Source organism: Aythya marila (assembly GCF_965140915.1).
Source record: "Aythya marila genome assembly, chromosome: 19".
NCBI lineage: Eukaryota > Metazoa > Chordata > Aves > Anseriformes > Anatidae > Aythya > Aythya marila.
In genome coordinates, this window is record NC_139060.1 from 5172991 (window position 1) to 5197393 (window position 24403).

Below are 24403 nucleotides of genomic sequence, written 5' to 3' on the forward strand. Positions count from 1 at the left end.
TGAAAAATACCCATTTAAGTTGCGGTCAACTAGTTATAATTTTCTGCATTTCAAGGATATCCCAAGAAAAGCTGGTAGCAGAGCTGTTACTTGGTGTTGTCATTACTACACAGTGTAGCCACAATCCCCTTACCCACAGACTGTGTTTCAATGGCAGGGCACCCTCTGTATGAAATACTCAGACAAACTGGCTTCTTCCTTCATTGGCGATTGTTCAACAGAAACCAGTCACAAAAGACAGCGCTCTTTTCCTCGAGATAAGAAATAATCTCCCTAATCTGACTTCTATCACTATTTCTAATGAAAAAGATTCTATTATCAGCTGCTGAGCTGTGGCCAAGCACAGCATGGCATTACTATTAATGCGCTTAATTCAAATACAAGATCTCATCTACTTTAGCAGTACTCACTTGCTGGCATTCAAACTATAGGGGTCTACACCCTGACTGCAAATACCAACGTGTTCCCACAAAGCTGGCAGGTATGAGCCTTCAGGCAGGAAGAGCTAGGAGCCGTCTCCCAAATTCTCCAAATACCTAATTAAGATATTTGTAATTATAACAGTAAAACCACATTTTACTAAAACCAATAAGATTGTTACCCAAAGGCTAAGAATTTTCTTTATTTCATACATCTCCTTGACTGCCACGCAATAGTAGGACACAAAGTAGGCCTGAAGTTTCTTTCTACAATGTTGGGGTTTAATTTTTAAAGGCTGAAAATTTAATATGCTTTTGAATGCTTTGCATTGAAAATATCCTATGAAAATTTCAATTATTCTGTTTTGTTTAAACTTCTCCAAAAGCTTACTTGATTATATTCTTGATTATGTTTATATCACAATCTTCAAGGTGCCACTTTGAAAATAATCATTATCTGTACTTTAAAAGTAGTAAACTGTGGTAAATCAGTCCCATGCTGAACATTTCCCTGTGCTTTGATTTTTCCCCTCTAGTCCAAGATAGGACAAGTACCTTCTCTAAAAATCTGGCTGTTTTCTTTGGTACATAAATGGACATCTGGCTGAGCTGAGAATCTAATCCAAATAGAAATATTTTCTGAAGCATTTAGGTAACTGAGATAACTCAACCTTAATTACAAAAAATAGCTCTATTTTAAGGAGAAAGGAAAAAAAATATTTCTATTTTTTAACAGCTAGTTTACGCTTCATTAATGATTGGCCTGTACAATATAATGACCACTCACCTTTTTTCACAACATCTAACTTTGGTCCTTTGAGTTTAGATTTTCCACCAAAACAGAAATAGCGCTTACCTATCAGATTCTTTAAAGGTCTTCACTAGTGTAGAATAAATATTTTGTTCCTTTTTCAAAGCAAGTATCAGCTTTTCATATTCAGATTCTTTCTTTTCCTAAATGGAAAAAAGAAAATAGTAAACATGCAACGTAATTTTAAGATTGCCTGTGTACAATTATGTGCAGACATGCAAAGGAGAAAAGCTGGAAGGAGAAATTCAAAAGTCACTAAAGAGGACTGCCCACCTCAATAGCCTCATATGAATCTGGAAACTATTCAGGATACTTAAATCAGCTGTTATTGCAGGAAGCTAATAGCATTTTGCTATTTACCTACCATAAGTGAGTAACATATTGAAACACCGGTGCATCATTTTTCTGACAGCCTAAAATCCTTTCTCCCCCCAGCATCCTCACTTCCTAAATTTACAGCTCAGCAAGCCAGGAACATGCTGGCTGCTGGCTACCATTGGGGAAGGGAAAGGCAAGTGGAGAAGCCCAAGCTGCAAGCACACATTTTAAAGCATCAGCCTAACAACCTCTCCATATTTTGGATAATTTATTTATTTATTGGGTGGGGATCTGCTAATTCTGTTCCATTTCTGAACTAAAAGGATTGCACTGAGCTGCCCAAGGATGGACATGTCAGATACGTGCTCACTGAGTCTGCTTTCTGAGCACTCACCTGGGTCACTACAAGCTGCTTTCTCTGCTTGTGCAAAGAAAATTGTTTACCTGCAGCCTTACTCACAGAAGGTATATCACTATTAGAACAAATCCAGGCTCTTCTGCTCCTTGCTCAGGAAATACCCGCTATAAGTTCCCAAGATTTTTTCAATCCAAAACAACCACTCAGCCACTTTTTCAGCAGGAGGCAAAAAATGCAGCTATTTAAAGGAGCTTGCACTTATTGCATAAAAACATCTAAGATATCAGCTGGCTCAGAAGAGAAAATATCTGGGATATTTATATCTAATTTAGATGTATTCATGTCAGGCACAGTATCTTCTGTCTCTAAGAAGAATGGGCCTCGTTGCTTCTCTGTTTTCCTATTGGACTGAAAACTGAAAGAATGAACAAAGAAGCACCCCAGCTAGTGGGGATGTGTATGGCTCTAGTATGACACAATAACTCCAGAGAACAAGAATGAGAGGTAATTCTGTCTTCTCCATATTACAACCTCAAGACTGGAAACTGAACTCTCAAGAGATACTAAATCATTAGTGAACAGATCATTAACAGGGAAGAAATCTACACCCAGGAGTTTTAAGCAGCTGTTATTACTCCAATTGCAGTTGCTAAGCCAGGAATTGCAACAAAAAATCAGCTATAGTAGAATCTCGTTAATTCACACTAACGATGCAAACACTGTTAATTTGAAAAATTCAGTATTCTGCAAAGTAAACAGCACAAAAGCAAGGACAACTGTTGTTTACTTTTAATTATTTACGCTCGTACTTCAGTGTGCTAGCAAACATGTTAAATAATATTTTGCAAATGTAATCAAGTTTTGATCAAATTACTTCCGTTGAGATAATCTGCATACCAGATCTTACTGCCGACAGAGCAGCTCCTACCACTTAACCCTGCATATTCCTTGAAGAAGAGACCTCGCCTCTGCATGTGCTCATCATGTTCTGCTGCCATTATCCCGAGTGGTAGCTGTACTCTAACAAATGCTTCCAGGTTCTGGTGCAGTTTATACATTAAATACTATTTTATATGTGAATAATATCAAGTCGGTTATCAAGATGAGCAGAGACAAAGCACAAAGCAATGATTTCTGTTGACTGCAACACAAGGGCAAACTGTCTGAGATAGGCGATCCAGAATCCATTAATAAAAAAATCTCTTAAGAAAAAAATATATCAAAAAATATATCAAAAAGCAAATCTTACAGCCTGAGCTAAAGACTCATCACCATGTTGGAATCTCAGCCGTCTAAGAACAGTCACTAGACATAAAATACACAGATTGCAATTTAATTTGGAAAAAGTTTGATCACTGACAACAACACTGATCAATGACACAGAAAGCAACAGAAAGAAATAACTCTTTTGACTTAATTTAGTTGGTTAACAGTCTGTTAAAAGTTCTGGTGAACCCTTCCATATGTCTGATATAAGCCTTGCAATTATTACTGAAGACACTACAGAACTGTATCCTAATTAAAAGCTCCTTCTGAAGCACTGGCAAAGTAATGTCACTCTGAAGAGTTTACGGTACACAAATTAGATAACGGTTGTCACCAATTGTTCAGGGGCTACGAGTGCTGTATTAGCAAAGTGGTGTTACACAGCACCGTGCTCCTTCTCTTACATTTCCTTCAGAATTCACATGTTAATTTAGTTCTACATTTACACCAAACTCCGCGTAACCTCACGAAATCCTCCCAACTCTATTTTTCTCTGTTATGGGAGACGTGAGATGTTTCCCAATTCCAAATGTCAGAGGCTATAGGTAAATTCTTACAAACCCTAAATTCAACTAGCAAGGTAGAGGTGAGCAAAACCATGAAGCATTGTTCGTGATTTTTCAAAATTTTTCATGAATAATAAGGATGAAAAGATACAGCATGAAGGTTTTTTGGTACGTTATTACTGTCACTTCTAAATAAAGCGTAGGAGTGAATTATTCCAATCAACTCCCCAAAGGTACACAAAACATAAGGCAGCTCTGTAACTTACATAGACCATAATGCTGTGGGAGTTAATGAAACATTAAACCTCTTGACACATGGTGTGAGGGAAAATGTGTTAGAAGAGATAGCTGCAAGACATCCAGGACCATATTGCAGTGAAAGATTTATATTCCCGTGAAAGCAGGCAATCTAATACATTAAAGTCTATATTTAAATCTGAAATACTATTGCTAAGCAGCAGTGGTAGAAAACATAACTTATTTTCATTAAAAGGTTTCTCAAATTGTAAGCAATGAAAGTAGAAGGTTTATGTCTCCACAATAAGTAACTTCCTGGCAAAGTCACAAAAATATCTGGTTGCCTCACTGACCCCTCCTTTCCTTGCAACAGGCATTGGGATCATTTCAAAACCTCTGAAGGTTAGGGGATGGATGGCTGCGAGAAGGTCGTAACCTACACCCCGCCGCTGATTCATCCCTCCATCCATTAGTGTCACACTTTGGTAATTTCTTCTAACCTTGCAGTGAACTGTGTGGATGGTCCACCATAAATGAAACGATCGCTAATAAGATCAAAATTGCTACAGGCCAGTGAGTCAGATATCTAAAGAGGGAAATGGCTGCAGCTAAAGACTGTTGGTGACTTTTGGACGTTGTCATCTCAACACGGAAAATGTCAAAAAGCTGATGGCTCTGAGGAACGTACGGCCCTTCTCGCCGCTCTGTAAGGCAAACCTGCTGGACTATAAACAGATCTTCAAATGTCACTTCATCAGGGTAATTCTTGTAAGATGAAATTTCTGCTGGTAAGGAAATGGTGAGATACACCAACCCCATCCATTCCCCTCACCAGGCCACTTTCAGCGTAACGGGTAAGAAGCGACATGGTTGAGGGGTTTGAAGACATGGATACTGACAAAAATGTTCTCTGTTTTCATAAGCTAATCTCATCAGATCAGAAGCTGAACTACCTCCCTGTTCACAACATCAATTTAAAGAGACTGCAAGCAACAACTACAGTGCACGGATGGCCAATTAATAGTCAGGACACTTGTATATATAAAAAAAAAATCAACTACCTCACTTTCCGAAATCACAGTGATTCGGCAACAATATGCACATTGCATCGGTTCCAGCAGCTAAGACACGGCTGCAGTATCCCAACAATTGCACCAATTCCAGCTGTCAGGACACCCAACATCTGCAATGCTCTGGCTACATCGATGACTTTCATGCTTTGGCTAAATTTCTCCAACTGCAGCAAACAAGACATCGCAACTCTATGCACACAGTATTTTTCAATTCCCTGACTGCACAGTATTAACTCCCCAAATACTGGAGTAATTAAAACTAGAGCCAAGCAACATGCTGATCGTGCAGGAATTACCAAGTGCGGTGTGTTTGCACAAACATCAGATTTGCCTTGCAATGCAGCAGCCAACCTCATTTCCTACTCCACCCTCAAGTGGTATATAAGCTCCCCTTCTCAGAAACAGACGTTAAGATATTACAGCAAATCCAAGGACTTTTTGTGCACTTAGAGAAGTCAATTTAGAATTAAAACTCACATCACTGTGGCCCCTTACTGCTGTATGCAAGGCTGTATGTGCAACATAACAGAAGCATAGCTAAAGGACTGAGCAAGAGGCACCTTTCTCAATTTATCTGCTTTTCTCAGTATTAAAATGAACTGCGAAGGTCTAAACCACTGCTAGAAATATATTTGCCTAACAAATGTTCCAACAAGAAGAGCTTTGTAAGTAAAGGAGTGTTGGTGGTGAAAGAAGAGCATTAAGCACAAAACCAGATAAAGTCTTCAAAATTATATCGAGTCCACTGCGCTTCTAAATTCCTTGGCTGGAAAAAAAATATTTAATTCCAAGGCTTCACAGATACCAGAGTCAGCAGTTGCATGACTAACCTAATCATCAGTGCTTTTGCACACTCCCTTTCTTTCTCTCTAGCCCATGACAGTGGCTCAAGAATCCAAACTTTAATTAGAAACTGTCATTTATCTTCCCTGGCCTGGTCGAGGCACCCAGCAGAGCTTTGGATGTTGGTTGCTTTAAAATTTATCATTACATTAAAATAGAGTTAAAAGGTATGATGAAAGAGAGAAAGTTCTGCATCTCTCAATTCAGTTTCTTCAACTTTAGAGATCAGTGAGGCCAGAAGAGCTTGGTTTCTGTTCTCTCTGGTGGGGAGGATCCAGCTGTGCGTTTGTTGAGAGTTGGTGCAGTGCTGCAAAGTCATCAAAGAGTCCAAGGCAGCCAATAAGAGCATAGCTCTGGATAATCTGTGTCCAAAAACTTATGATTAATATGCTGAAATGGGTTCACAGAGGTGATATCTTACATAGAGGTTGAGCTGAGAGGACAATGGATTGTGATTAGGTATTGTTCACAATCACTAAGTGAACCAGCAACAGAGAATAGATTGTGATTAGAAGGTGGGTACTGGGTCATTACCATGCATGGCTTCACTTGCCACTGTTCTCTCTCCTGGTTATGCACCTGTTTCAGAAGTGCGGTGTACAGAGGAAAGTTAGTGTTGGATTTTCATTAATTCTGTATGATTTTCCATCAGCCTTGGGTCCCTTCATGACAGAAGTTATGTGCATGCACTGCGGTTTGTTTTACAGAGGTAAAATTTCTACCTAGCCTTTCCCAGACTTCATTTTCTCAGTCTGTATATCCATCTGTACCTCAACGTGCTCTGCACTGGTACCCTGGCAAGCAGTGATGAGGCTCCTTTGCTCTTAGTTTGCCAAGTAACACCTGTGTCTCAAACTGTGCTTACACCTACCTTGTTTAATAATAGTGTTCATAACATATTAAACATCTCATCACCAGTGTGTTCAGATTGTGACAGTAGATACAATACTCGTGTTTCCTTTGTCATTGGCTTTCTTTATTTGAAATATCCTTGAGAAAATCTCTTTAATGACTGATACATAATTAAAGAAACTAAATAGCTTTCTCCTCCACTAGGAGGTACTAGTCTAATTCTTGTTATTTTGCCTGATGCTTTTAGAAATCTTAACAGACCGTACTGCAAACAACAGAAAAAAAAAGACAAAAAATGTAGCATATCTCTAAAAGCAGCTTATTTGTCCAGTAATCTGTACACAGTAATAATAAATGCACTGATGGATCAGCAAGTGATCAAACCTTCCCACCGGCTCCTGATCTCTTTTTTTTTTTTCTTTTTTTTGGCTAGTACAAAAGTAGAAGAGAAAAAAAAATAACTCTACATTTTGAGTCTTCGAATTCTGACCTCAGATTTCAGGCATCTAAAATTCTTCTCAATTTATGGCACCAAATAAAATAATGGGCACATATTATTCATCTTTTTAATATAAATATACATATATATATTTCTACACTATTTCCTTTCTCCTCTTGCTTTAAGCTATTTTTTTTCTTGTTCTAAACATATCTTTGCTCCTACCCGTATCTCTTGTGGTCACTAGCTCAGTTCAGCCTTTCCCCTTATCTATTAGAAGCTCACAAACCTTCCCCTACAATGCTTTTCAGGTGCAGATACCCTCTCATTCAGGGAAGTACATCTGCCCTAATAGCCACAAAACTCTACATCTTTATGGTAGGCAGGCAAAGTATTTGATGCACTTTCAGGAAGTAAAGTTTTTAGTGATGCCATATAAATTCATCAGCGTACAATACTACATACACTTTTGATGCCAGATCAACACCACCACAATCATATGCTTTTAAAACATTTCAAGTGACCTAAAAATGTAACTCTATTATTAATAAAGTCATTGTTATAGTTTTAATATTACAGAACATTTTAAGATGGTACTGATCTTAAGGAAAACTGCCCCTTGCTACATGGATGATTTACAAAGCATATTGAAGTCAAAGTTTGAAGTCAAAGGGAAAATTCTTATTAATTTAACGTCAAAGTATTTATCTGAAAATGATCACAGTTCTGTGAAACTCACCTCTACCTCTCTGACTATCCTGATGATTGACTGTGACTGTACAGCACATTTTTCCTTTACTAAACCCTCATTTTTCAGTTCAAGTTCTTCATTGGCTCTTAGAAGGCTCTTGTTCTTATTCAGCAGCTCCTGCAATTCTCCATCCTTTTCTTTAATTGTTTCATCAAAGTTCTAACAAAAGAAAACAATAATATGGTTTTGCAAAATTTACCCTGCTGTTATACTGCAAAATAGTACACAAACAAAATTCGGGAAACATACAAACGTTCTATACAAATCTTACAAAAGAGGAGCTCAGCATACCAAAACAGAAAAACAAACAAACAAACAAAAGCTTTGGGCAGCTATCCAATCATTTAAATAATAAAAAAGAAAAAAAAAATAAAATAAAAATCTGATTACATCTGAAAACTTAGCAGTGTTTATGCATTAAGTCAAGGAATATATTTTGGTCTCCATGTACAGAATAACGTCAACTATTTGTCTTTGCTTTGCTGGTTGAATACCACCAGTACTTTTCAGGATTATACCTCCAGCTGCAAAATGTTTGAAGCAGAGGTTCTTTAAAGATTCAGACAGCTCCCTTCTCACATGCCTTGTTTTGAAAGTGCTCATTTTCATTTAAAAAAAAAAAAAAAAAAAAAAGGAGAAAATATTTCACTGTCTATGTCTATTCCTCAACTTCTAGTTTCTGCACAACAAACTGTAAATCATAGGCACTTCAGAGCTTTTAAAGTACCCTAACACATCAGTGAAAAATCTACATAAGTATTAGTAAAGCTTTTTTCTCCCCTTTGTACAAGTGCTTAATAAAAGCTTAACAAAAAATCTTTTTAATATCACAGATCTCTAAAATTAGGTCTGTTCTGCAAATACAGTATTATAAGTGAAGGATTATCATCAAAATCAGCAGTAATTCCAAATACAAATGGGATTTTGTAATCATTCCTCATGCAAAATCAAATTATAATTTTTCATTTTTTTAATTTCAACTCAAGTCTACCTACCTGAAGCAATAGATCCTTTTGATTGACACTGTCTGTTAGCCGCTTGATAACTAGTTCTTGGCTCTGCAACTTCTGATTGCTTTCACTCAAAAGAATATTGTAACGTTCAACTGCTTTTTCTTTCTCAGTCATTTCACCGTGTAATTTCTCTAGTTGATTTCTAAGGTCCTACAAAAAATGAAACTGAATAATTAGCAAATCAACTTTAAAAATGTTTAAGATTGACAAGCCACATTAATAGCTTAACTTTCCATTACTTTAGATTACGCATATCACCAAATAGTCTGGAGAATGTATTTAAGCCGGTATCTTTCTCTTAGTATCAGTGATTATAATAAAAGAAAACTTGTAGATAAGGTGTCAGTATTGCTTTCTAAAAATCTAAACTGTTATTGTTCACGTGCTTTTCATAAAGAATGACTGGACTCCAACGCTGAGAAATATCATGCTGCCACTGTCAAAACAAACACTAACTTCTGAGTCAGTTTCATCCATTACTAGAAATAGGAAAAAAATGGTTTGTCATTTGCTCTTCTTCCTTTCCTGCAGCTTCAAGATTAGGTAACTAAGACAAGGAAACAACACAACTATCAGTAAATACCCACTTATTGTCCATTTTACTTTGAAAAGACAGAAACCTCTTTCAATAACCTGATTCAGTAGCAAATCCAAAGGACCCTGGTATCTGTTGGGATCAACACGGCCTACTGTGATGTAAAAAGCAGTATCTAATTCGCAAGTCACACACTTGACGGTGACCATAATTATGGTTTTCTCATCTATGTTCCTACTGACACTGTCCTATTTCAATCAAAAAATTGCCATCTGAAAATCTACCCACCAGGTAAAACCTTTGGTTCCCTTCAATAACATCAAATAGTTCTTATTCTTTACATTTTACTACTAACTGGGAAAACCACTGAATCAATGAAAATATGGATGAAATTATTAGCGCGTTATTAATAGCCAGTTTCCAGTTATAGAGTGGAAAAGTGCAGGCACACAGAGCACTGGAAAAGCTAAATAAGGCTCCAATAATGTTCTACCATTTCAGCTTTTCTCCCACTACCACCCTTTGTGTCAATGCAACTTTTTTGCTGATCTGTTAGAAGTTTCAAACTGAAAAATACATAGCTTGTATATACACAAAGCTTCATTTTCTAAGTTTTTATTTTGCAAGATGACCTAGGACATTTACTGCAAAGACTGTGGAAAAGGGGAAGTAGAAGCCTTTTACAAAGGCACTGTTGCTTAAAATTAAACAACTAAAACTTACAGAAGCCTTTGTATTATCTAAACTCCTCAGACCCAACGAATTGGGTAGCACAGCCTACATCTTCAAATAAATGTGCTCCTTTTATTTCACAAAAGGGCCCATTTGTGAGGTACCATAAGCCCTTTAAATAGTTTGCACATATGGTAGTCACCTATAAACTTTCCACTTGCCTCCGCTGGGATTTAAAATTCAATAGTTGTTTCTTATTCTAAGTACAGGGAAATAGTACTAGTGACACTTTAATTGCATTCTCTTTACAAACTGTTTTATGTCCTTTTCTTGACTTAATTACCTTGCTTCATGCAGGTTCACATCAAATCTTTAACATCGCTTTACTACTGCAGTGTTTTATTTCTGTTTATTTTGCACATTAAACACAAATTGTCATTTGCGATGCCTTTTGGTTTACTTGCTTAATCTTAGCTTCATTACCAGGAATCAGCTAAGACATCGCTAATAGCTCCCCCCAAAAACTCATCAAATGTTATTGTATGCTTATACCCTCGGTTCTGCAAATCAATAAAGGTATTTTTTTTCATGACCAAAAGGACTGCTTGTTTGCCAAAGAAAAATGAAGAACTGCAAAACCAAGTCCAAATTTTGTGTATATGTTCAAAGTCTCAAATATGCTTCTATTTCTATTAACTACTAACTAAAACCATAGACTGCAGCACAGAGCAGTTATTTTGGAAGTTGTGTAACATCTCATAACCACTGAGCCTTTTGGCTTCAAGCTATGCAACTCTTCAAGTGGGTCACATCGCATACAACACTTGAAGTGAAAGTAAAGGACTAACTGCAGCATTATGAGTTTCATGATGCACTGCAAAGGTCACTCTTTTTTATTTTTGCATCATTTTTTGTGCTGTTGTACCACTGTGCTGTTGTGTAACCCAACTTCGAAGAAACACTCATGATCTGTACTGTAACTTCAATGACCAATACTCCATGATTTCTCTTTATGAAAACCCTAAACAGATTTAAGAGAAGACGCAGGCATGCCCAGATAGTAAGCATACTGTTGCAATAACAGTACTACACCGTTGATGACCTAGTCTCAGACTTTTCAGTGTGCAACACTTGTCAGGTACAGAGACCAAGCTTCTGCCTTTAAAACAGCACATACATTATGGCAAGAATTAGGGAAAGAGCTGGACTGCCAACACGTGTTATTGCAGAAAACAGAAAAAAGAAAAGCCTGCAAGAGACTTGTAGTTTGAGTTCATCTCCACTAATTCTGCCCACAAAGTTCCCTTAAATCCTTCCCAAACAAGTCAGAGTTGAGACTGAGAGTTAGTTTCTTTGCATAACGCAGAATTCTGTAATGCACAAAACTATCCATCACCATAGCAGGTTGCTTGAACTCATTGACCACTCAAATTGTCTGGGAGAAAATCTATTGGTTTCTATACATTGAGCTGCAAGGATAATAGAGTACCTATGGTTCTCAGAGCATAAACCTCGCTATTCCTTCTGCCAACCTTTTTCCCCAAGAGACTTTTCTATGATTAATGAGAGTTGAGCTAAGAAAAATGAACGCGAAGCAGTGTAATGTCAAAGACTGGAGCAGATGCCTCCCCCTCCTTGTCAGATGGGAAACAGGTTGGTGAATAATTAAGTCATGAGGCTCCAAAACCTCCCTCTCAGGCTGAACGGCAAGTAGGAATACTAGGTAATAAAGTCTACCTAATGAGTTACTCTGCATTTCCCCTAATCAAGTGATCAACTATGAAAAACAAGTAAACATGCTCTAATTGTCTGCATTTAGATCTGGAGAAAGAACAGTTTCATGTTTAAAATGATCTGAGCTTGAACAAACTCTTTGACGAGGAAATACTGAGCTGCTACAGACACAGCAATGTGGCCAAGGGATGCAGCATTAAGGGTGTGTTGATGGTTATTGCTCATCAGTTGTGAGAACATATGCCCAAAGGTTATTTCAGAGAGCTTAAAATGACACTGAACTACTGCCTAACAGCAGCTTCTGGAAAGCACTGACCTGAAAGTTTTTGCTTTTGGAGTTGACTCAGTAAAAAGGCAGGGCATTTACCCCCCCTTAGGCATGGAGAGCACTCAAGAACATGTGTTGCTGCAAAAGCCTCCTGCTACTGAGCAGTAGTTTGGTCTGATGTGGATGATCAGGTCACATTTAGCAATTTTAATTAACTTAGTTTAACCTTCTTCCATCCAAGGACAGTAATGACTAATCACCTCCAGACAAACTGGCTTTCAACAAGGCAGAAGTACCTCTTCTGGCTCTCTAAGGTTCTGCGTGTGCTCGTTTGCCCAGACAGATATATGCAAAAAAATTGAGATTACCCCAACAACACAATAGGAAAAGTCTAAAACTTTCCCTGGGAGTGAAGGAAGAGTTAAGACAGCAGTTCATTACAGATGTCAATGGCAATTTCTACAGTTTAGACACACCTGTGCTAGCTTCATCCTAACAGAGCAGAAACACTGATATGTAGGTTTCTCAGAGAATAAATAGAATAGGATTTTTAGGGCTGTCTCATAAGAATTTTGCATCAGATGACTGAAGTGGTTTTCTATTTGTCAAAGAGCAAAATATCACAGCATATTTTTTTACTCACACATATCTACTACTTAATGGGCAACATTTCACAGGCAGGGCTGCTATATCTAAATGTACTAGCAACTCTGAAATTGAAACAGCCGTTCTGCAAGGAATAGGAAACAGGTTAGGGATATAATTTTTAAAAGACTGCTCATCTTTTGGCAGGAATGCTTTCCCCCAAGGAACTAGTCATTTACATGAAAAACTTGGACATAATGGAGTCAAATAGGCTTCTGTAATACAAGCAACTTCGAATCCCCTGGCAAATCCCTACTCAGTCCTATTTTTCCTGCCTTTCCTATAAAGATTTATATTCTAGCTCCCCTGAAAGATGAAAAAAGGCTCTGAATGGAGAAGACAGTTAAAGATAAAATACTTTAAATCAATAAAATATGTTCTTTGTGGCTGTTTTACTGACAGGAGCTATCTGTTCTTTCTCCCCTTAACCTCAACACCCAGAAGAAATTTCAAAGCACAGCAAAGATAGAGACTGTGTGACGGCAGCCTAACCGCAGTTGACAATCAACGAAAACGGTAAGTTAAATAACTGCAGGGGGAAGGTAGGGGAGGAAGGGACCTTATTTGTTTGTAGGTAAAGAGATCCCTCTACTGGTTTTATGTAATATTGCAGTGCAGCAATTTCCACGTCTACATGCTTTATTTCGTGAGGTGCTTATTTAATAAATAGAGCAAAATATTAAGTGAAGAAATGCAACCTCATTTCATCTTTTATGTTACTAAATACAGCAAGAGGCTAATCCTTAAGTGAAGTGTACCAGCCTGTGCAACCTGGGCAGGAGTCCACTCATTATGCAGATGCTGCCCTAAGAAAAGCAACTGTAAGACTTCAGAAAAATCCACATGACATGACATACAGGTGAGAAGTACATTATGTCAAGCACTCAGCAGCAAGTGCATCCTTTGAAGAAAGGATGAGAACAAGAAACCTGATCCTTCACTTTGTTGAACGAGCTGTGCATGTTAGAAGCAGAAGAGCTCAAGCAGACATTTACACTAAGGTTAAAAAAAAATAAAAAGAATAGGAAGGAAAATTAACAAACATAAATAGCACTTTTTTTTTTTTTTTTTTTTTTTTACAGCAAACTGTGATTGACTAATCCTGTGCTTTGGGGATTTTACAAGCAAAAACTGATATTAGTATACAGCCTTTACAGTGACCAAGCTATGTTAGCAAAAAGCAAGCTGAAGTTTGGCTTAAGATCACAAGTGGCTTACTCCTGCATTGTCTTAGAACTTAAAGTGCACTACTTTAACTCTTCTAAGACAATATACCAACGTAACAAAGCAAATACAGCAGAAATAAGACATTGTCGTGCAAGTTCTGACTACCATCAAGAATTAGAAACCAATAGTTAACATTTACCACTTACAAAAGTTAATTATTTTATCTAGGACTTGACTAAGGCTACCAAAATGAAATTTGTTATAAAAAGATATTTTTCTCTGCAGACTAAGTGCCAGAATTTTCCTCAGTCTGCTTGGCCACATTCTTTTGAACGTTGACTTCAGACAAATGCATTTGCTTTTCAAGAAAGCTTTCAAGTTAAAAATATAAATTTGTTAGAAAAGGACATGCTAGTAACATATAAAAAGAGTATTTTTAAACTTTATGAAATAAAAGAAAAAGTGATAATAACATTAATAGTTTTGTCACTTCTGCTCTTCTGTAGTTGTGCTTCATCCAGCTCTTTCTCCATTTTCTCTCTTTCTACATTCAAATCATTTAGCTCTTGATCGGTCCTTTTAATCCTCCTCTGTAGTTTACGGTTCTCAGCATCCTTTGTAAGGTTTTCTGAACGCAGCTCTGCTAAGAGGGTCTCTTTTTCTATCAAGAGAGCTTGATAATCCTCAGCACCCTGAAACATAAAAGCAGCATTCAAAGCCTATAAGGGTAATCTGTAGAACCTAGGAGTCTCTACTTCTGTTGCTTCCACCACACACATGATCCTTCTAGCACACCAACCTTAAGGTAAAAAAGTGAAATTACAGTTACCTGAACAAGGCAAACATTACACTGAAAATTTTCTTGAGTATCTGATGTCAAAAGTGACATTCCAGCATAAGACAGTCTTAGAGATAACTGAGAATTAGATAAAGGTTCATCTGCAAAGGAGCCCATAAGGCAAATGAGACCATATTGTTATCGATTCCCAAAGCTCTCATTAGATGAAGATGACTACTTTGGGGTCAATGTGAATCCAGACTAGGTCAAGTAGTTACCAAGTCATAAGCATATTTAGTATATGAAATAGCAAGCGTGATTTCTGTTCTTCCCTATCAAATATTGTTATAACTGGTCTCCTTGAAGTTCACAACACAGGTGACAGGGGTAGAAGTCTATGCAGCACAATCTACTCACTGAAAGCTACCTTCAACTCGAGTTTGTAGCTAACTAGCAGAGTCATGAGGAGAAAGGCTTGCATAGTTTGTGAAAGAGCAATATGGATCCTGTAGACAGGAAGAATTACTTGCATACTTTTTAAACCCAGAACTTCTCAAAAATAATCAAGCTCAAAAATAAAAGGGTTAAAATTAGAGTAATTCAAAAACACTGGGCTTCTGTGGTGTTAAGTAGCAAACATAAGCTACAGGTTCACAGACAGGCCAAAATGACTTTAAGATGACACGGGATGTACTTTTTTCCGTAGAGTTCACAAATTTGGGCTTAAGTCAAATTATGTAGCTTTTGAAGAAATGGAGGTGCTCTGGATACTAAACACTATTCCAAATCAAAAAAATTATACAGTCACAAAACTGCAGCAGAGTGTAGACTGGAAGCACGCATATGGAACCTCTTCCATTCCTGCTGAGGTAAGAGACCAAGTGGATGAACAATCATCATAATGAAAGAGTCATTATTGCCATTAATCAGTAATGATTACTGAAAGCTCCAAGTCCACCTTTTAATAGACTTCATTTTGAAGTGAGTTGGTAAATATTCTGCAGTCTATTTTAAAATCAAACTTCTTTCTCTCATCTGACAGATTAAGACCTTTATAATGCATAGATTATGATAAAGTTCTCTCCTCTGCACACACAAAAGCATTACTAAATCACATTTTCACAACACTCCACTATTTTATAGATAGTGGTTTCGTATTCGTTATGTGAAGAAATACAAGTCTCTCATACCTAGGTTCAATTCTGCTTATGTGGAAGAGTGTGCTGTTAGCATACTTTTGAAGAACCACCAAAACATTCTTAAGTCAATAAAGAACTCAGTATTATCTCAATTTCACAAGTGTCTTCATTTTTTCCCCTCATTTGCTTTTACACTTTTCTCCCTCCCTTCTCAGTTGTTACAGAAGAAAAAACAAGATAAGAAATCGGACATTTTAAGACTCGATCATTTAAGCAGAAATGTTTTGGGGAAATTTGTTTCATAAGAAAATTAAGCATTCAAAAAAGTACTTTAAATTACTTTCCGTTCCTTTACCTTCAAATGTACAAAGCTGTACCTGCTATATGGTATTATGGAAAAGGGAGCTGCAGGGAAGAAAAAAACATTAACTGCTTGCTTCTTACCTTGAATTTTTGCATGTGTGCTTTGTGAGTTGCCTCTCTTGCCTTAGTCAGTGAAGCATTTAGATCTTCAATTTCAGAACCAAGTTCCTCATTCTTTAAGTAAAGTAAAACGAACACTAGAAAGTTATTTCCAAGGGATGGTGATTCAGTAATAGCTATCCCACCATCTCATTACCCATCCATCCAACTACACAAAACAAATACTTTTAAGAACAAAAACATCAAATACATCATAATAAATCTCACATAAAGCAACTTGGCTTATACAACACTCACTAGACTACCTATCACTCAAGTTAAACATTTCCCACTCTTCCATAAAATCCAAATTTCATCTGGCATTGACCCACTATTTTACCTTTCTTTGACAGCTCCACTTACTCAACAAGAAAAAAATACTTTTCATACCTTTTAAGTGGTGCTCAGAGCTGATAAAAAGCAGTGTGCAACTGAAAACATTTTTCCTCTAAATTCTTAAGGGACAAAGAATCAGTTAAGTATCTTCCCCACTCCCTCCAGTCAAAGACACAAAACTCTAGGTAAGAAACAGAAGTGCTTACAGACATGACAGCAGCAATTTAGGACCTACTAGAAGCTTCCTAAACAGTTACAAGTGAGATCAAACAATCCCTGTGACACACACAACATGCACACCCCGTGCCAGTGATAGTTCTACAAAACCAGCAAGATTGCAGACATCATACCTCTTTTTCCTTTGCTTTTAAGGCAACAGTTAGCCCTTGAATGGTTTTATCCCTTTTCAAACCATTCTTCTTTTCAACAGCAAGCTCGTTTTCTCTCTCTTGCAGCTCTTCTTGAAGAGACTAAATTAGATTATGTCAAAGTTGCATTAACTTTCTACTAAGACATATTGTAACTGCACATTAAGAAGTACATTCTCTCAGAGTTCTTATATCTTATTACTCAAATTACTTGTATTAAATATAGTCCCAAATGCAACTCATCGTCTTAAAGATATGCCTGGAATACAGTAAAAGAAGCTAAATCTCATGTGCTGGCCACAAGTATCAACCATACAGCTTCAGTATTTGATGAACATGCCTATTAACTTACTGAAAATTGCTTCAAAAAACAGGGGATCCTTCCTGTAACCTCCCTTTAAAAAATAAAGTTACCAAAGTACCTGCTTTGCTTCTTTTCAAGTCAAGGCCTCTCTGTATCTATGAAGACATAACAGAAGAAATCCCAACATGCATTTTAAGTGGTCAAAAATACAGAAACAAGACTAGGACTTACCTGGATCTTTTTTTCAAAGGAATTTCTCTCATTTTTAAGCTCCATTCTAATAGCCTGTAAGAACAAAACAGTTGCTATGGTCAAGTAAATTGACTCTAAACACAAATGCAACCCATTAAGCATTAAAATGAAATAAAACAAGCTTCAAAGCTTTAAGGAACAAACTTCATATACACCTCAGAATTGTACAACATTCAACATTTTGGCATGAATATATTGTATCAGGTGCTTCCTGAAAGTCTGCTGGGGCACTGTATGAAGCACCCTTCAATGGGACAGGATAACTCAGCTGTACAAGTTAACAAAACCACATTTTTATGCATTATTTATATAAGACTTATATCAGCAGGACGCTTTTATTACGGGATATGTTTGTTAGGACTTTTCTTTGGGGAATTTTTTTTGTTTGGTTTGGTTGTGTTTTTTTTCTAAGGAGTAATCATATATAGAAATGGAGTTGTGCAGATGTATTCTAATTTCTCTCTTCAGTACAGTACCCCAAAAGGATGATAGTCTGTCCACCTCTGAAATGATTAAAGATGACCCTTTTTTCACCTTGACACAAGTATTTTTGTGAAACTAGGGTAGGTTTTCCTGACAAGTTGATTTAGATGTAGTAAGACCCAAACCTCAAACTTTTAATTCAACTAATCAGACAAGGACAATCAGTTCATGACTGAACTATTTGTCCTTTTGTCTGTTCTTGACAGAAACAACAAAAAGGTGTTTTGGTACTTGAGAATGGATCATTCTCAAGACTCAAAAAACAGTGGAAAAACTCTAAAAACAAATTCTCTAGTCACATTCTTAACTTCTATAATTTTAAGTTATAATACAGCTATATGTACTATGTCATGTATCGACAGATAGCTTTTACATACACCCACCCCATACATGTATACACTTATTTCTATAAAGCAATTGCACAGTATTTGTAATAAAACACAGGTATAAAGTCTGCAAGAAATGATCTCTCATTGAAAGAACAGTAAGCATGGATAATAAGGATGAATATTGACTGCCAAACCACAATATAAACAATGAATGTTTAGGGGATGGAGAAGAGCGGGGTGGAATAACTGTGGAGAAGGATTTTTTTTAATGACTTGTTACTCATACACCATCATGCACAAGACCTTTTGGACCTTTAAAATCCTAGACCACATGAGATTTACAAGGTATAACTGTTCCATCAGTTTCCTCACCTCTATCTCACTATCTTTTTCATGCCTCAAAGCAATGGTAAGTTCTCTGATTTTTTCTGCTGATAAGTTCCCATCACAAGATCCACTCTGAGACTTTTCCTCTTCGAGGTGTTGAATTATAGCTTCTTTACTTTTCAAAGACAGATTCAGTTGCTCTATAAGTCTAAAATTATAAAATTTTTAATATTAATCTTGCATCATCTACCATCAACTCTCCAGTCAATGCAGTAAATCTCACAGACAGCTTTCCTAGGTGAAGACTCCAGACAACACTTGTAAAATTTAAGGGAGCACTTTCAGAACCTCTTCATCCTCCAGAGAAGCCAGAAAAGGATTACATCACTTTAAAGCAAGCAACAAACAGGATTGAGCTATCTGCAAAGCACTCTATTTTGTTTTCCTCCAGTACCATTTTAAATGTAAACACTTAAGCTTCAGTATTTTAGTTCCATTGTCCTTTATGATACACAAAAAGCTTACCAATACATTCCACTTCCTAGTGCACAGAGCTCTGTATCCTTACATGCTATCATGAAGCATCCCTCAAGTACCTACTTTCAAGTGTATTTGTGGCTAAAGCTGCTTCTAGTTTCACAGCTGTGATTCTCGTAGTATTTTGTAATCTAGATGGCAAAAGCATCTTTTAATACAACAGGCATTATGGATATGCTACTGCCAGACAAGTTTAAAGAGCTGCACATTAACGTGTGGTTCACTTCAAGGAGTCAAATATCTTCCTCCATCAGCACTGTTTATCTGGTCCTGCGAATACTTACACTGATCTATTGGCATGTCATTATAGAAGATCCTGCCAACACTGAATCACCGAAAAAAATGTTCCTTACTCCACAGTCTTCACTTTAGTGATTCAGGACTGAAAATTTCTTTCCACACTTCAAGCGCTGTTTTCTCACAAGCTCCAGAGCTGACAACTAAGGTACATCTGAAAGGGACTGCTTTCATAATGCACTCCTTCCCAACTCAAGTCACTCAGGGGAGCAACTGCATTCACGCAGAGGTCTAACAGATTGAAAGAGGAAGACAGGAAAGATAAAGGGGAAGGGAGGGAGATGGCCTGGCAGCCAGGTTATAATTACTGTGGTGTCACTCAGGGTGCAGTAGCAGAACCTATTAGAACAACTTCATAATTTTATGATACTATAGAGTTCAGATGTGCAGTTTTCAATCTGTATGCTTTTACAAAAGCTGTCTGGAAAATACAGCAAACCTTGCTTTGGTCCTACTGTAATATAAAACCGATGAAATGAAAGCCTCAGGCCAACATAACTTTCCATTACCAGGATAGTCCCATTACGCAGTGACTCAGCGCAGTTAACTGCAGGGTTCAGTCACACAAGGATAGAAGAGGATACTCTGAAGTATTATGAGTCATAACAATCTTCTCTTCTCCACCCCAGACTCGCGCACCCAAGTTAACCAATGTTTACTAGAAGGTTAACCAGATGTGTATTTCACCCTACATGTATTTGAATATTAGAAAAAAAGTCAATTCTCCAAAGCATTGAGATCTAACTGTACACATTCTCCCCAACTAAGGTTATTGAACAACTCAAGCACCCTTTCAGCTACCTGCCAAACAAAGCAAAACCAGCGTTTTGCAAAGCACAATCAAAACCAAGAAACTCATACATGATTTCTCTTTTCCCATTTGATTTCCCAACCTCAACAAACACACCACTGGGACTGAAGAGCATGTAAACGCCATGAAAGCAGGAAGCGAACAACTGGAAGAGTCGATCTCTATTCAGCAATGGCTCAGGCAAGAAGCAGAAGGTAAGTCAGCAAAGTTGCAAAGAAGCTTTAAAGCATGAGCATGTCACATGCATGCCAATTCTTTTACACTTTCAGACAGCTTTTAAAGATGATTTTGATATCATGAAGCATGTGAACTGGTCACTGTGTACATTTACTAGCTGATTAGATATCCAGTAACACTCAATCATACATCTGAGGGCAGAAACAAATCATTAAAATCTTTATCCATGTTGACTCTTCACATTTCAACAGTAAAAAATTTCCGCTGGTTAGAAATACCACCAGCAAGAATTCTGACCTGTCTTTGTCAGCTTCTGCAATCATATGAAGATCCTTTGCATGGACATTTGGAATTGAAGAAAGTTTCTGCTCAGCAGCCATTCTTAGAGCTTTCTCCTTCTCTGTCATCACAATGGCTTTTTCTGCCTCTTCTTGGGCAGCTTTAAGATTCTGTAATTAAAACAAAAAAACAATCCTGTTGTCTACAAGAAAAAAATGCTCACAAAATTTTTCATATATTGAAGTTTCTTCTACCAAACATGTTGGAATGTTTAAATTAACAATTTTTACTAATTATTTCAAGTACTTTGCAAACATTTCTGAACTTTTCATGATTGCATTTCCAATATTAATCCATTTTCTGCGGTGCATAAAGGGAAGTAGTATATCAAATTTCCTAGCCAACAGCAGAACAGGGAACAAAAGTGCCTCTGCATTATGACTTCAGATTTAGCTCTTAGAATTTGCTTTAATATAATTTGGCTTTATCCCACTTCCCTCCTGCTATCAGAACTAATAGTTAGACTTAAATTTAAGAGGTTAAAAAAGTTGTGTTTTTTTTTCCTTTCAGATATGAAATTAATATTCATAGGCTCACTGTAGCTAATTGGAACTTTTAAAGATAATTTATAATATCTTACAAGAACTGGTAAGTATGAGCCAGATTTTCTTCTCTTGAACAGCAACGGAAACAGAGGTAACACCTAGATATTCCACCCAACTTCCTCTAGTGACCCATTGAGATGGGGAACAAACAAAAAAAAACAAAGACAAGCTGACATAAACTTCATAAAATGTGTTTCAGATCTTCATTTTTCTGTTGCAAGCTTCCCTGCTGTGCTCACTGAATTTTGCTTTCTATAATCTAAAAGCCTCCATATAGTCTAATGAGTAATTCCCCCTCAAGCCTATACTAAAAAGCATTTCTCTTGGCGAAAGGGGATGAAGAACAAGCCCTTCACTGCTAGAATTCACTGCTCCCTCCCTCTCCTGAAGAGCTGTTCTGCCAGTATTCATCTTTCAATTAAAAACTCCAAAGGAAATTCATCTTTGTTAGTGTTACCTGGATCTGTGTAATCATACTGCACTACATAAGCAAGTGACTAATCCTGCTCTGCAGTGCTTACATTTACCAACAAAATAAAATTAACATTAGAGGTCAACAGTACCTTCAGACTGCAGAAAGTACTACAGCATCATGAGATAAGAGTATTTGCCACTCTACCTGTCAGATGTGGGAAACACCAGTCTGACAGGCTGGTTTTGCTACTGAATACGTAATCTGGGGTCTTTTCTACCTATCCAATAGGACAAAGAATGCTTTGAGAAACCCCAATTCCACTAAAGAACAGGCCATGGAGATTCTCCCTGCATCAGCTCTGAAGGAGCTGCTTGTTTTATATACACTGTGAAGTCACCCTGATAGAAAATGCCATCATGACATGCTACCAGTAGCTTCCAGGACCAATTCATTCTTTAGGGACTGGAATGCAAAAATTGGAATATAAACCCCATCTTTCTGCTATTTCTATTTACTTACAAAAGAGGACCAAACTTCTGTTCCCTCACAAGCATGGGTACATACCCACAATTGTTTTGCATCATTCACTGTATGCACTTGGTAAGGGATTTTGTATCTATATAACTTACAGAAATATTTCCAGTACAGGCCATTCAATACCAAATTTGTTCTTTTACAAACAAAAAAACACAGTGCTCCCCTTGTTTTCAGGAAGCACGTTATCTATACGGGACTTTTTTTTCCCTTTTATGGTGCCTGTACACTACAAAAAACAGGAAAATGTGAAAACAATTCCCCTGTTAAGATAGCTCAGCAATAAATACAGGAATAAGCAACCACAGACAGCAAGGAATTCCAAAATGCATTGTTAAAAAAAAAAAAATATCCTCTGCCACAAGAAAAGGTTATGCAAAACGGTGATCTGGTGACAGCAAAAGCCAGTAACTTTCGGCTGATCACCAACAAAGGATCACAAGACAAGCAGGAACAAGGCGAGGAAGTTTTCACTAGCCCATTTACACAGGAACTGCCATAAGTAGGTAGCATCTCTCAGTCTATAATGAACACATGAGTGGAGATAAAGAAAAGCAACAGAATCTCGAATTTATAGTGGTAAACTAAGTTCCCATATGAAAGATGATATGACAATGACAGGAGCCCTTAAAGAGTAGTTGCAGCTATTTATGAAGCTGACACCTTATCAGAAGATGCGTTCAAAATGCAGCCCATCTTCTTCTAAAGAAGAGTGCAGTTCTGAAAATGAAGCTGCCCCACTGGAATTCAAGATTTAAAGGTGTGTTGAACATATCTGAACAGCACCAACAGGTAGGAATTTCCTGAAGAACTGCTTTTCTCCTATTTAGTGTTTCAAGAGCAGCTAACACCACCTTCCCTTTCATTGCTCTCCCCCTTCATATTTTTTCCTCCCCGTTCCCCTAGATTAGTACTGTCTGCTTTTCCAGGAAAGCTGAAACAACTTTGAAAATACAGGCAGATCACACTGTCAAACTTCAGACAACAGTACAAAGAAAGTACAGATTTTTAACTATGCATTCAGTTTCAGGCACTCACCTCTTCCAGAAGGTTTATTCTGCCAGTCAGGATTTCCTCCATTTCTTGTAACTTTTTTTGTGCCTCCTCTTTCACATGTTGTATTTCAGCATCACCACCCTGGGCCAGGCTTTCAACTGCCTTACTGAAAGACCATAATATAGATTGAAATCCCACTGCCTATCACAGTAGAAAACATTTAAAGTGCAAGCAGCTGATGGATTATGCAGAAGCAAGTTCCTTCCACTTTATCTGTACCTGCTTGTCACTTTAAGATTAAATACAAACGTCTACATGCTATATAGCAATTCTGGTGGTATAGTCTCTGCTTGATGTAAAGCAATGAGAGTTCCACACAAGCCTTGTCACAATGAATAAGCATGCAATGAAAGTGTTACTATTTCCTCCATATTTAAAGCTTCCAAATACAGTATCAAGCCTTCAATGAAGCTGTGTTTGCTACAAAAAGCAGCACTGGAATAAACTGAAGATACTTAGCTGCTGAGACCTCTCCAATTGCATTTTTAGTAATTGTTAATCCCTTGTTAGAGAAGAACAGCTAGTGTTTCCTTATTAAAGGAAGAATGACCACTTGTTTATGACTTCCCTCTAAATCTTGCTTCCTATTATGAATTTTTGCAAGGTTCCATTCAAAGCCCAGCAAAACCCTTTGACAACTACTGGAGAGACCAAGCACAAATTAAACTTGTCCTCTGGATCAACCTGAAACTAGGCTTCTCTGAACCACTGAAAAAAGGCTAGTTAGGAACAATTCAATGCCATGTGAGGTAGGGCACACAAAAAAATTCCATTGAAACCAAGGCAGTCAACAGCTGTATTTCACTGCCCACTTGGATTAGTTTTGAACCAGGTATCTATAAGGAAATAGTTTTACTGGCAATCGTCAGCCTTAGCTTAACTTCTACAATAGGAATGCTAACCCATTCTCAACTAGGGAGTTGCATTTATTTATCTGAATAATAAGATGCTTTGTTCAACTGTATTTAATTTATACCTTTAGGGATAACTACAGCAACATCATTGTA

At 37.3% G+C, this 24403-nt stretch overlaps 1 protein-coding gene across 1 annotated transcript in view; it reads right to left on the minus strand.

Annotated features, from left to right (window-relative positions):
* CDK5RAP2 (CDK5 regulatory subunit associated protein 2) overlaps positions 1–24403 on the minus strand; it is a 79287-nt gene that overhangs the window by 47117 nt on the left and 7767 nt on the right. The window contains 10 exon segments of the mRNA XM_082775421.1: positions 1276–1373; positions 7862–8032; positions 8869–9036; positions 14381–14599; positions 16269–16361; positions 16973–17092; positions 17526–17579; positions 18731–18893; positions 20805–20956; positions 23379–23502. Coding sequence (XP_082631547.1) covers positions 1276–1373; positions 7862–8032; positions 8869–9036; positions 14381–14599; positions 16269–16361; positions 16973–17092; positions 17526–17579; positions 18731–18893; positions 20805–20956; positions 23379–23502 — 1362 coding nt within the window.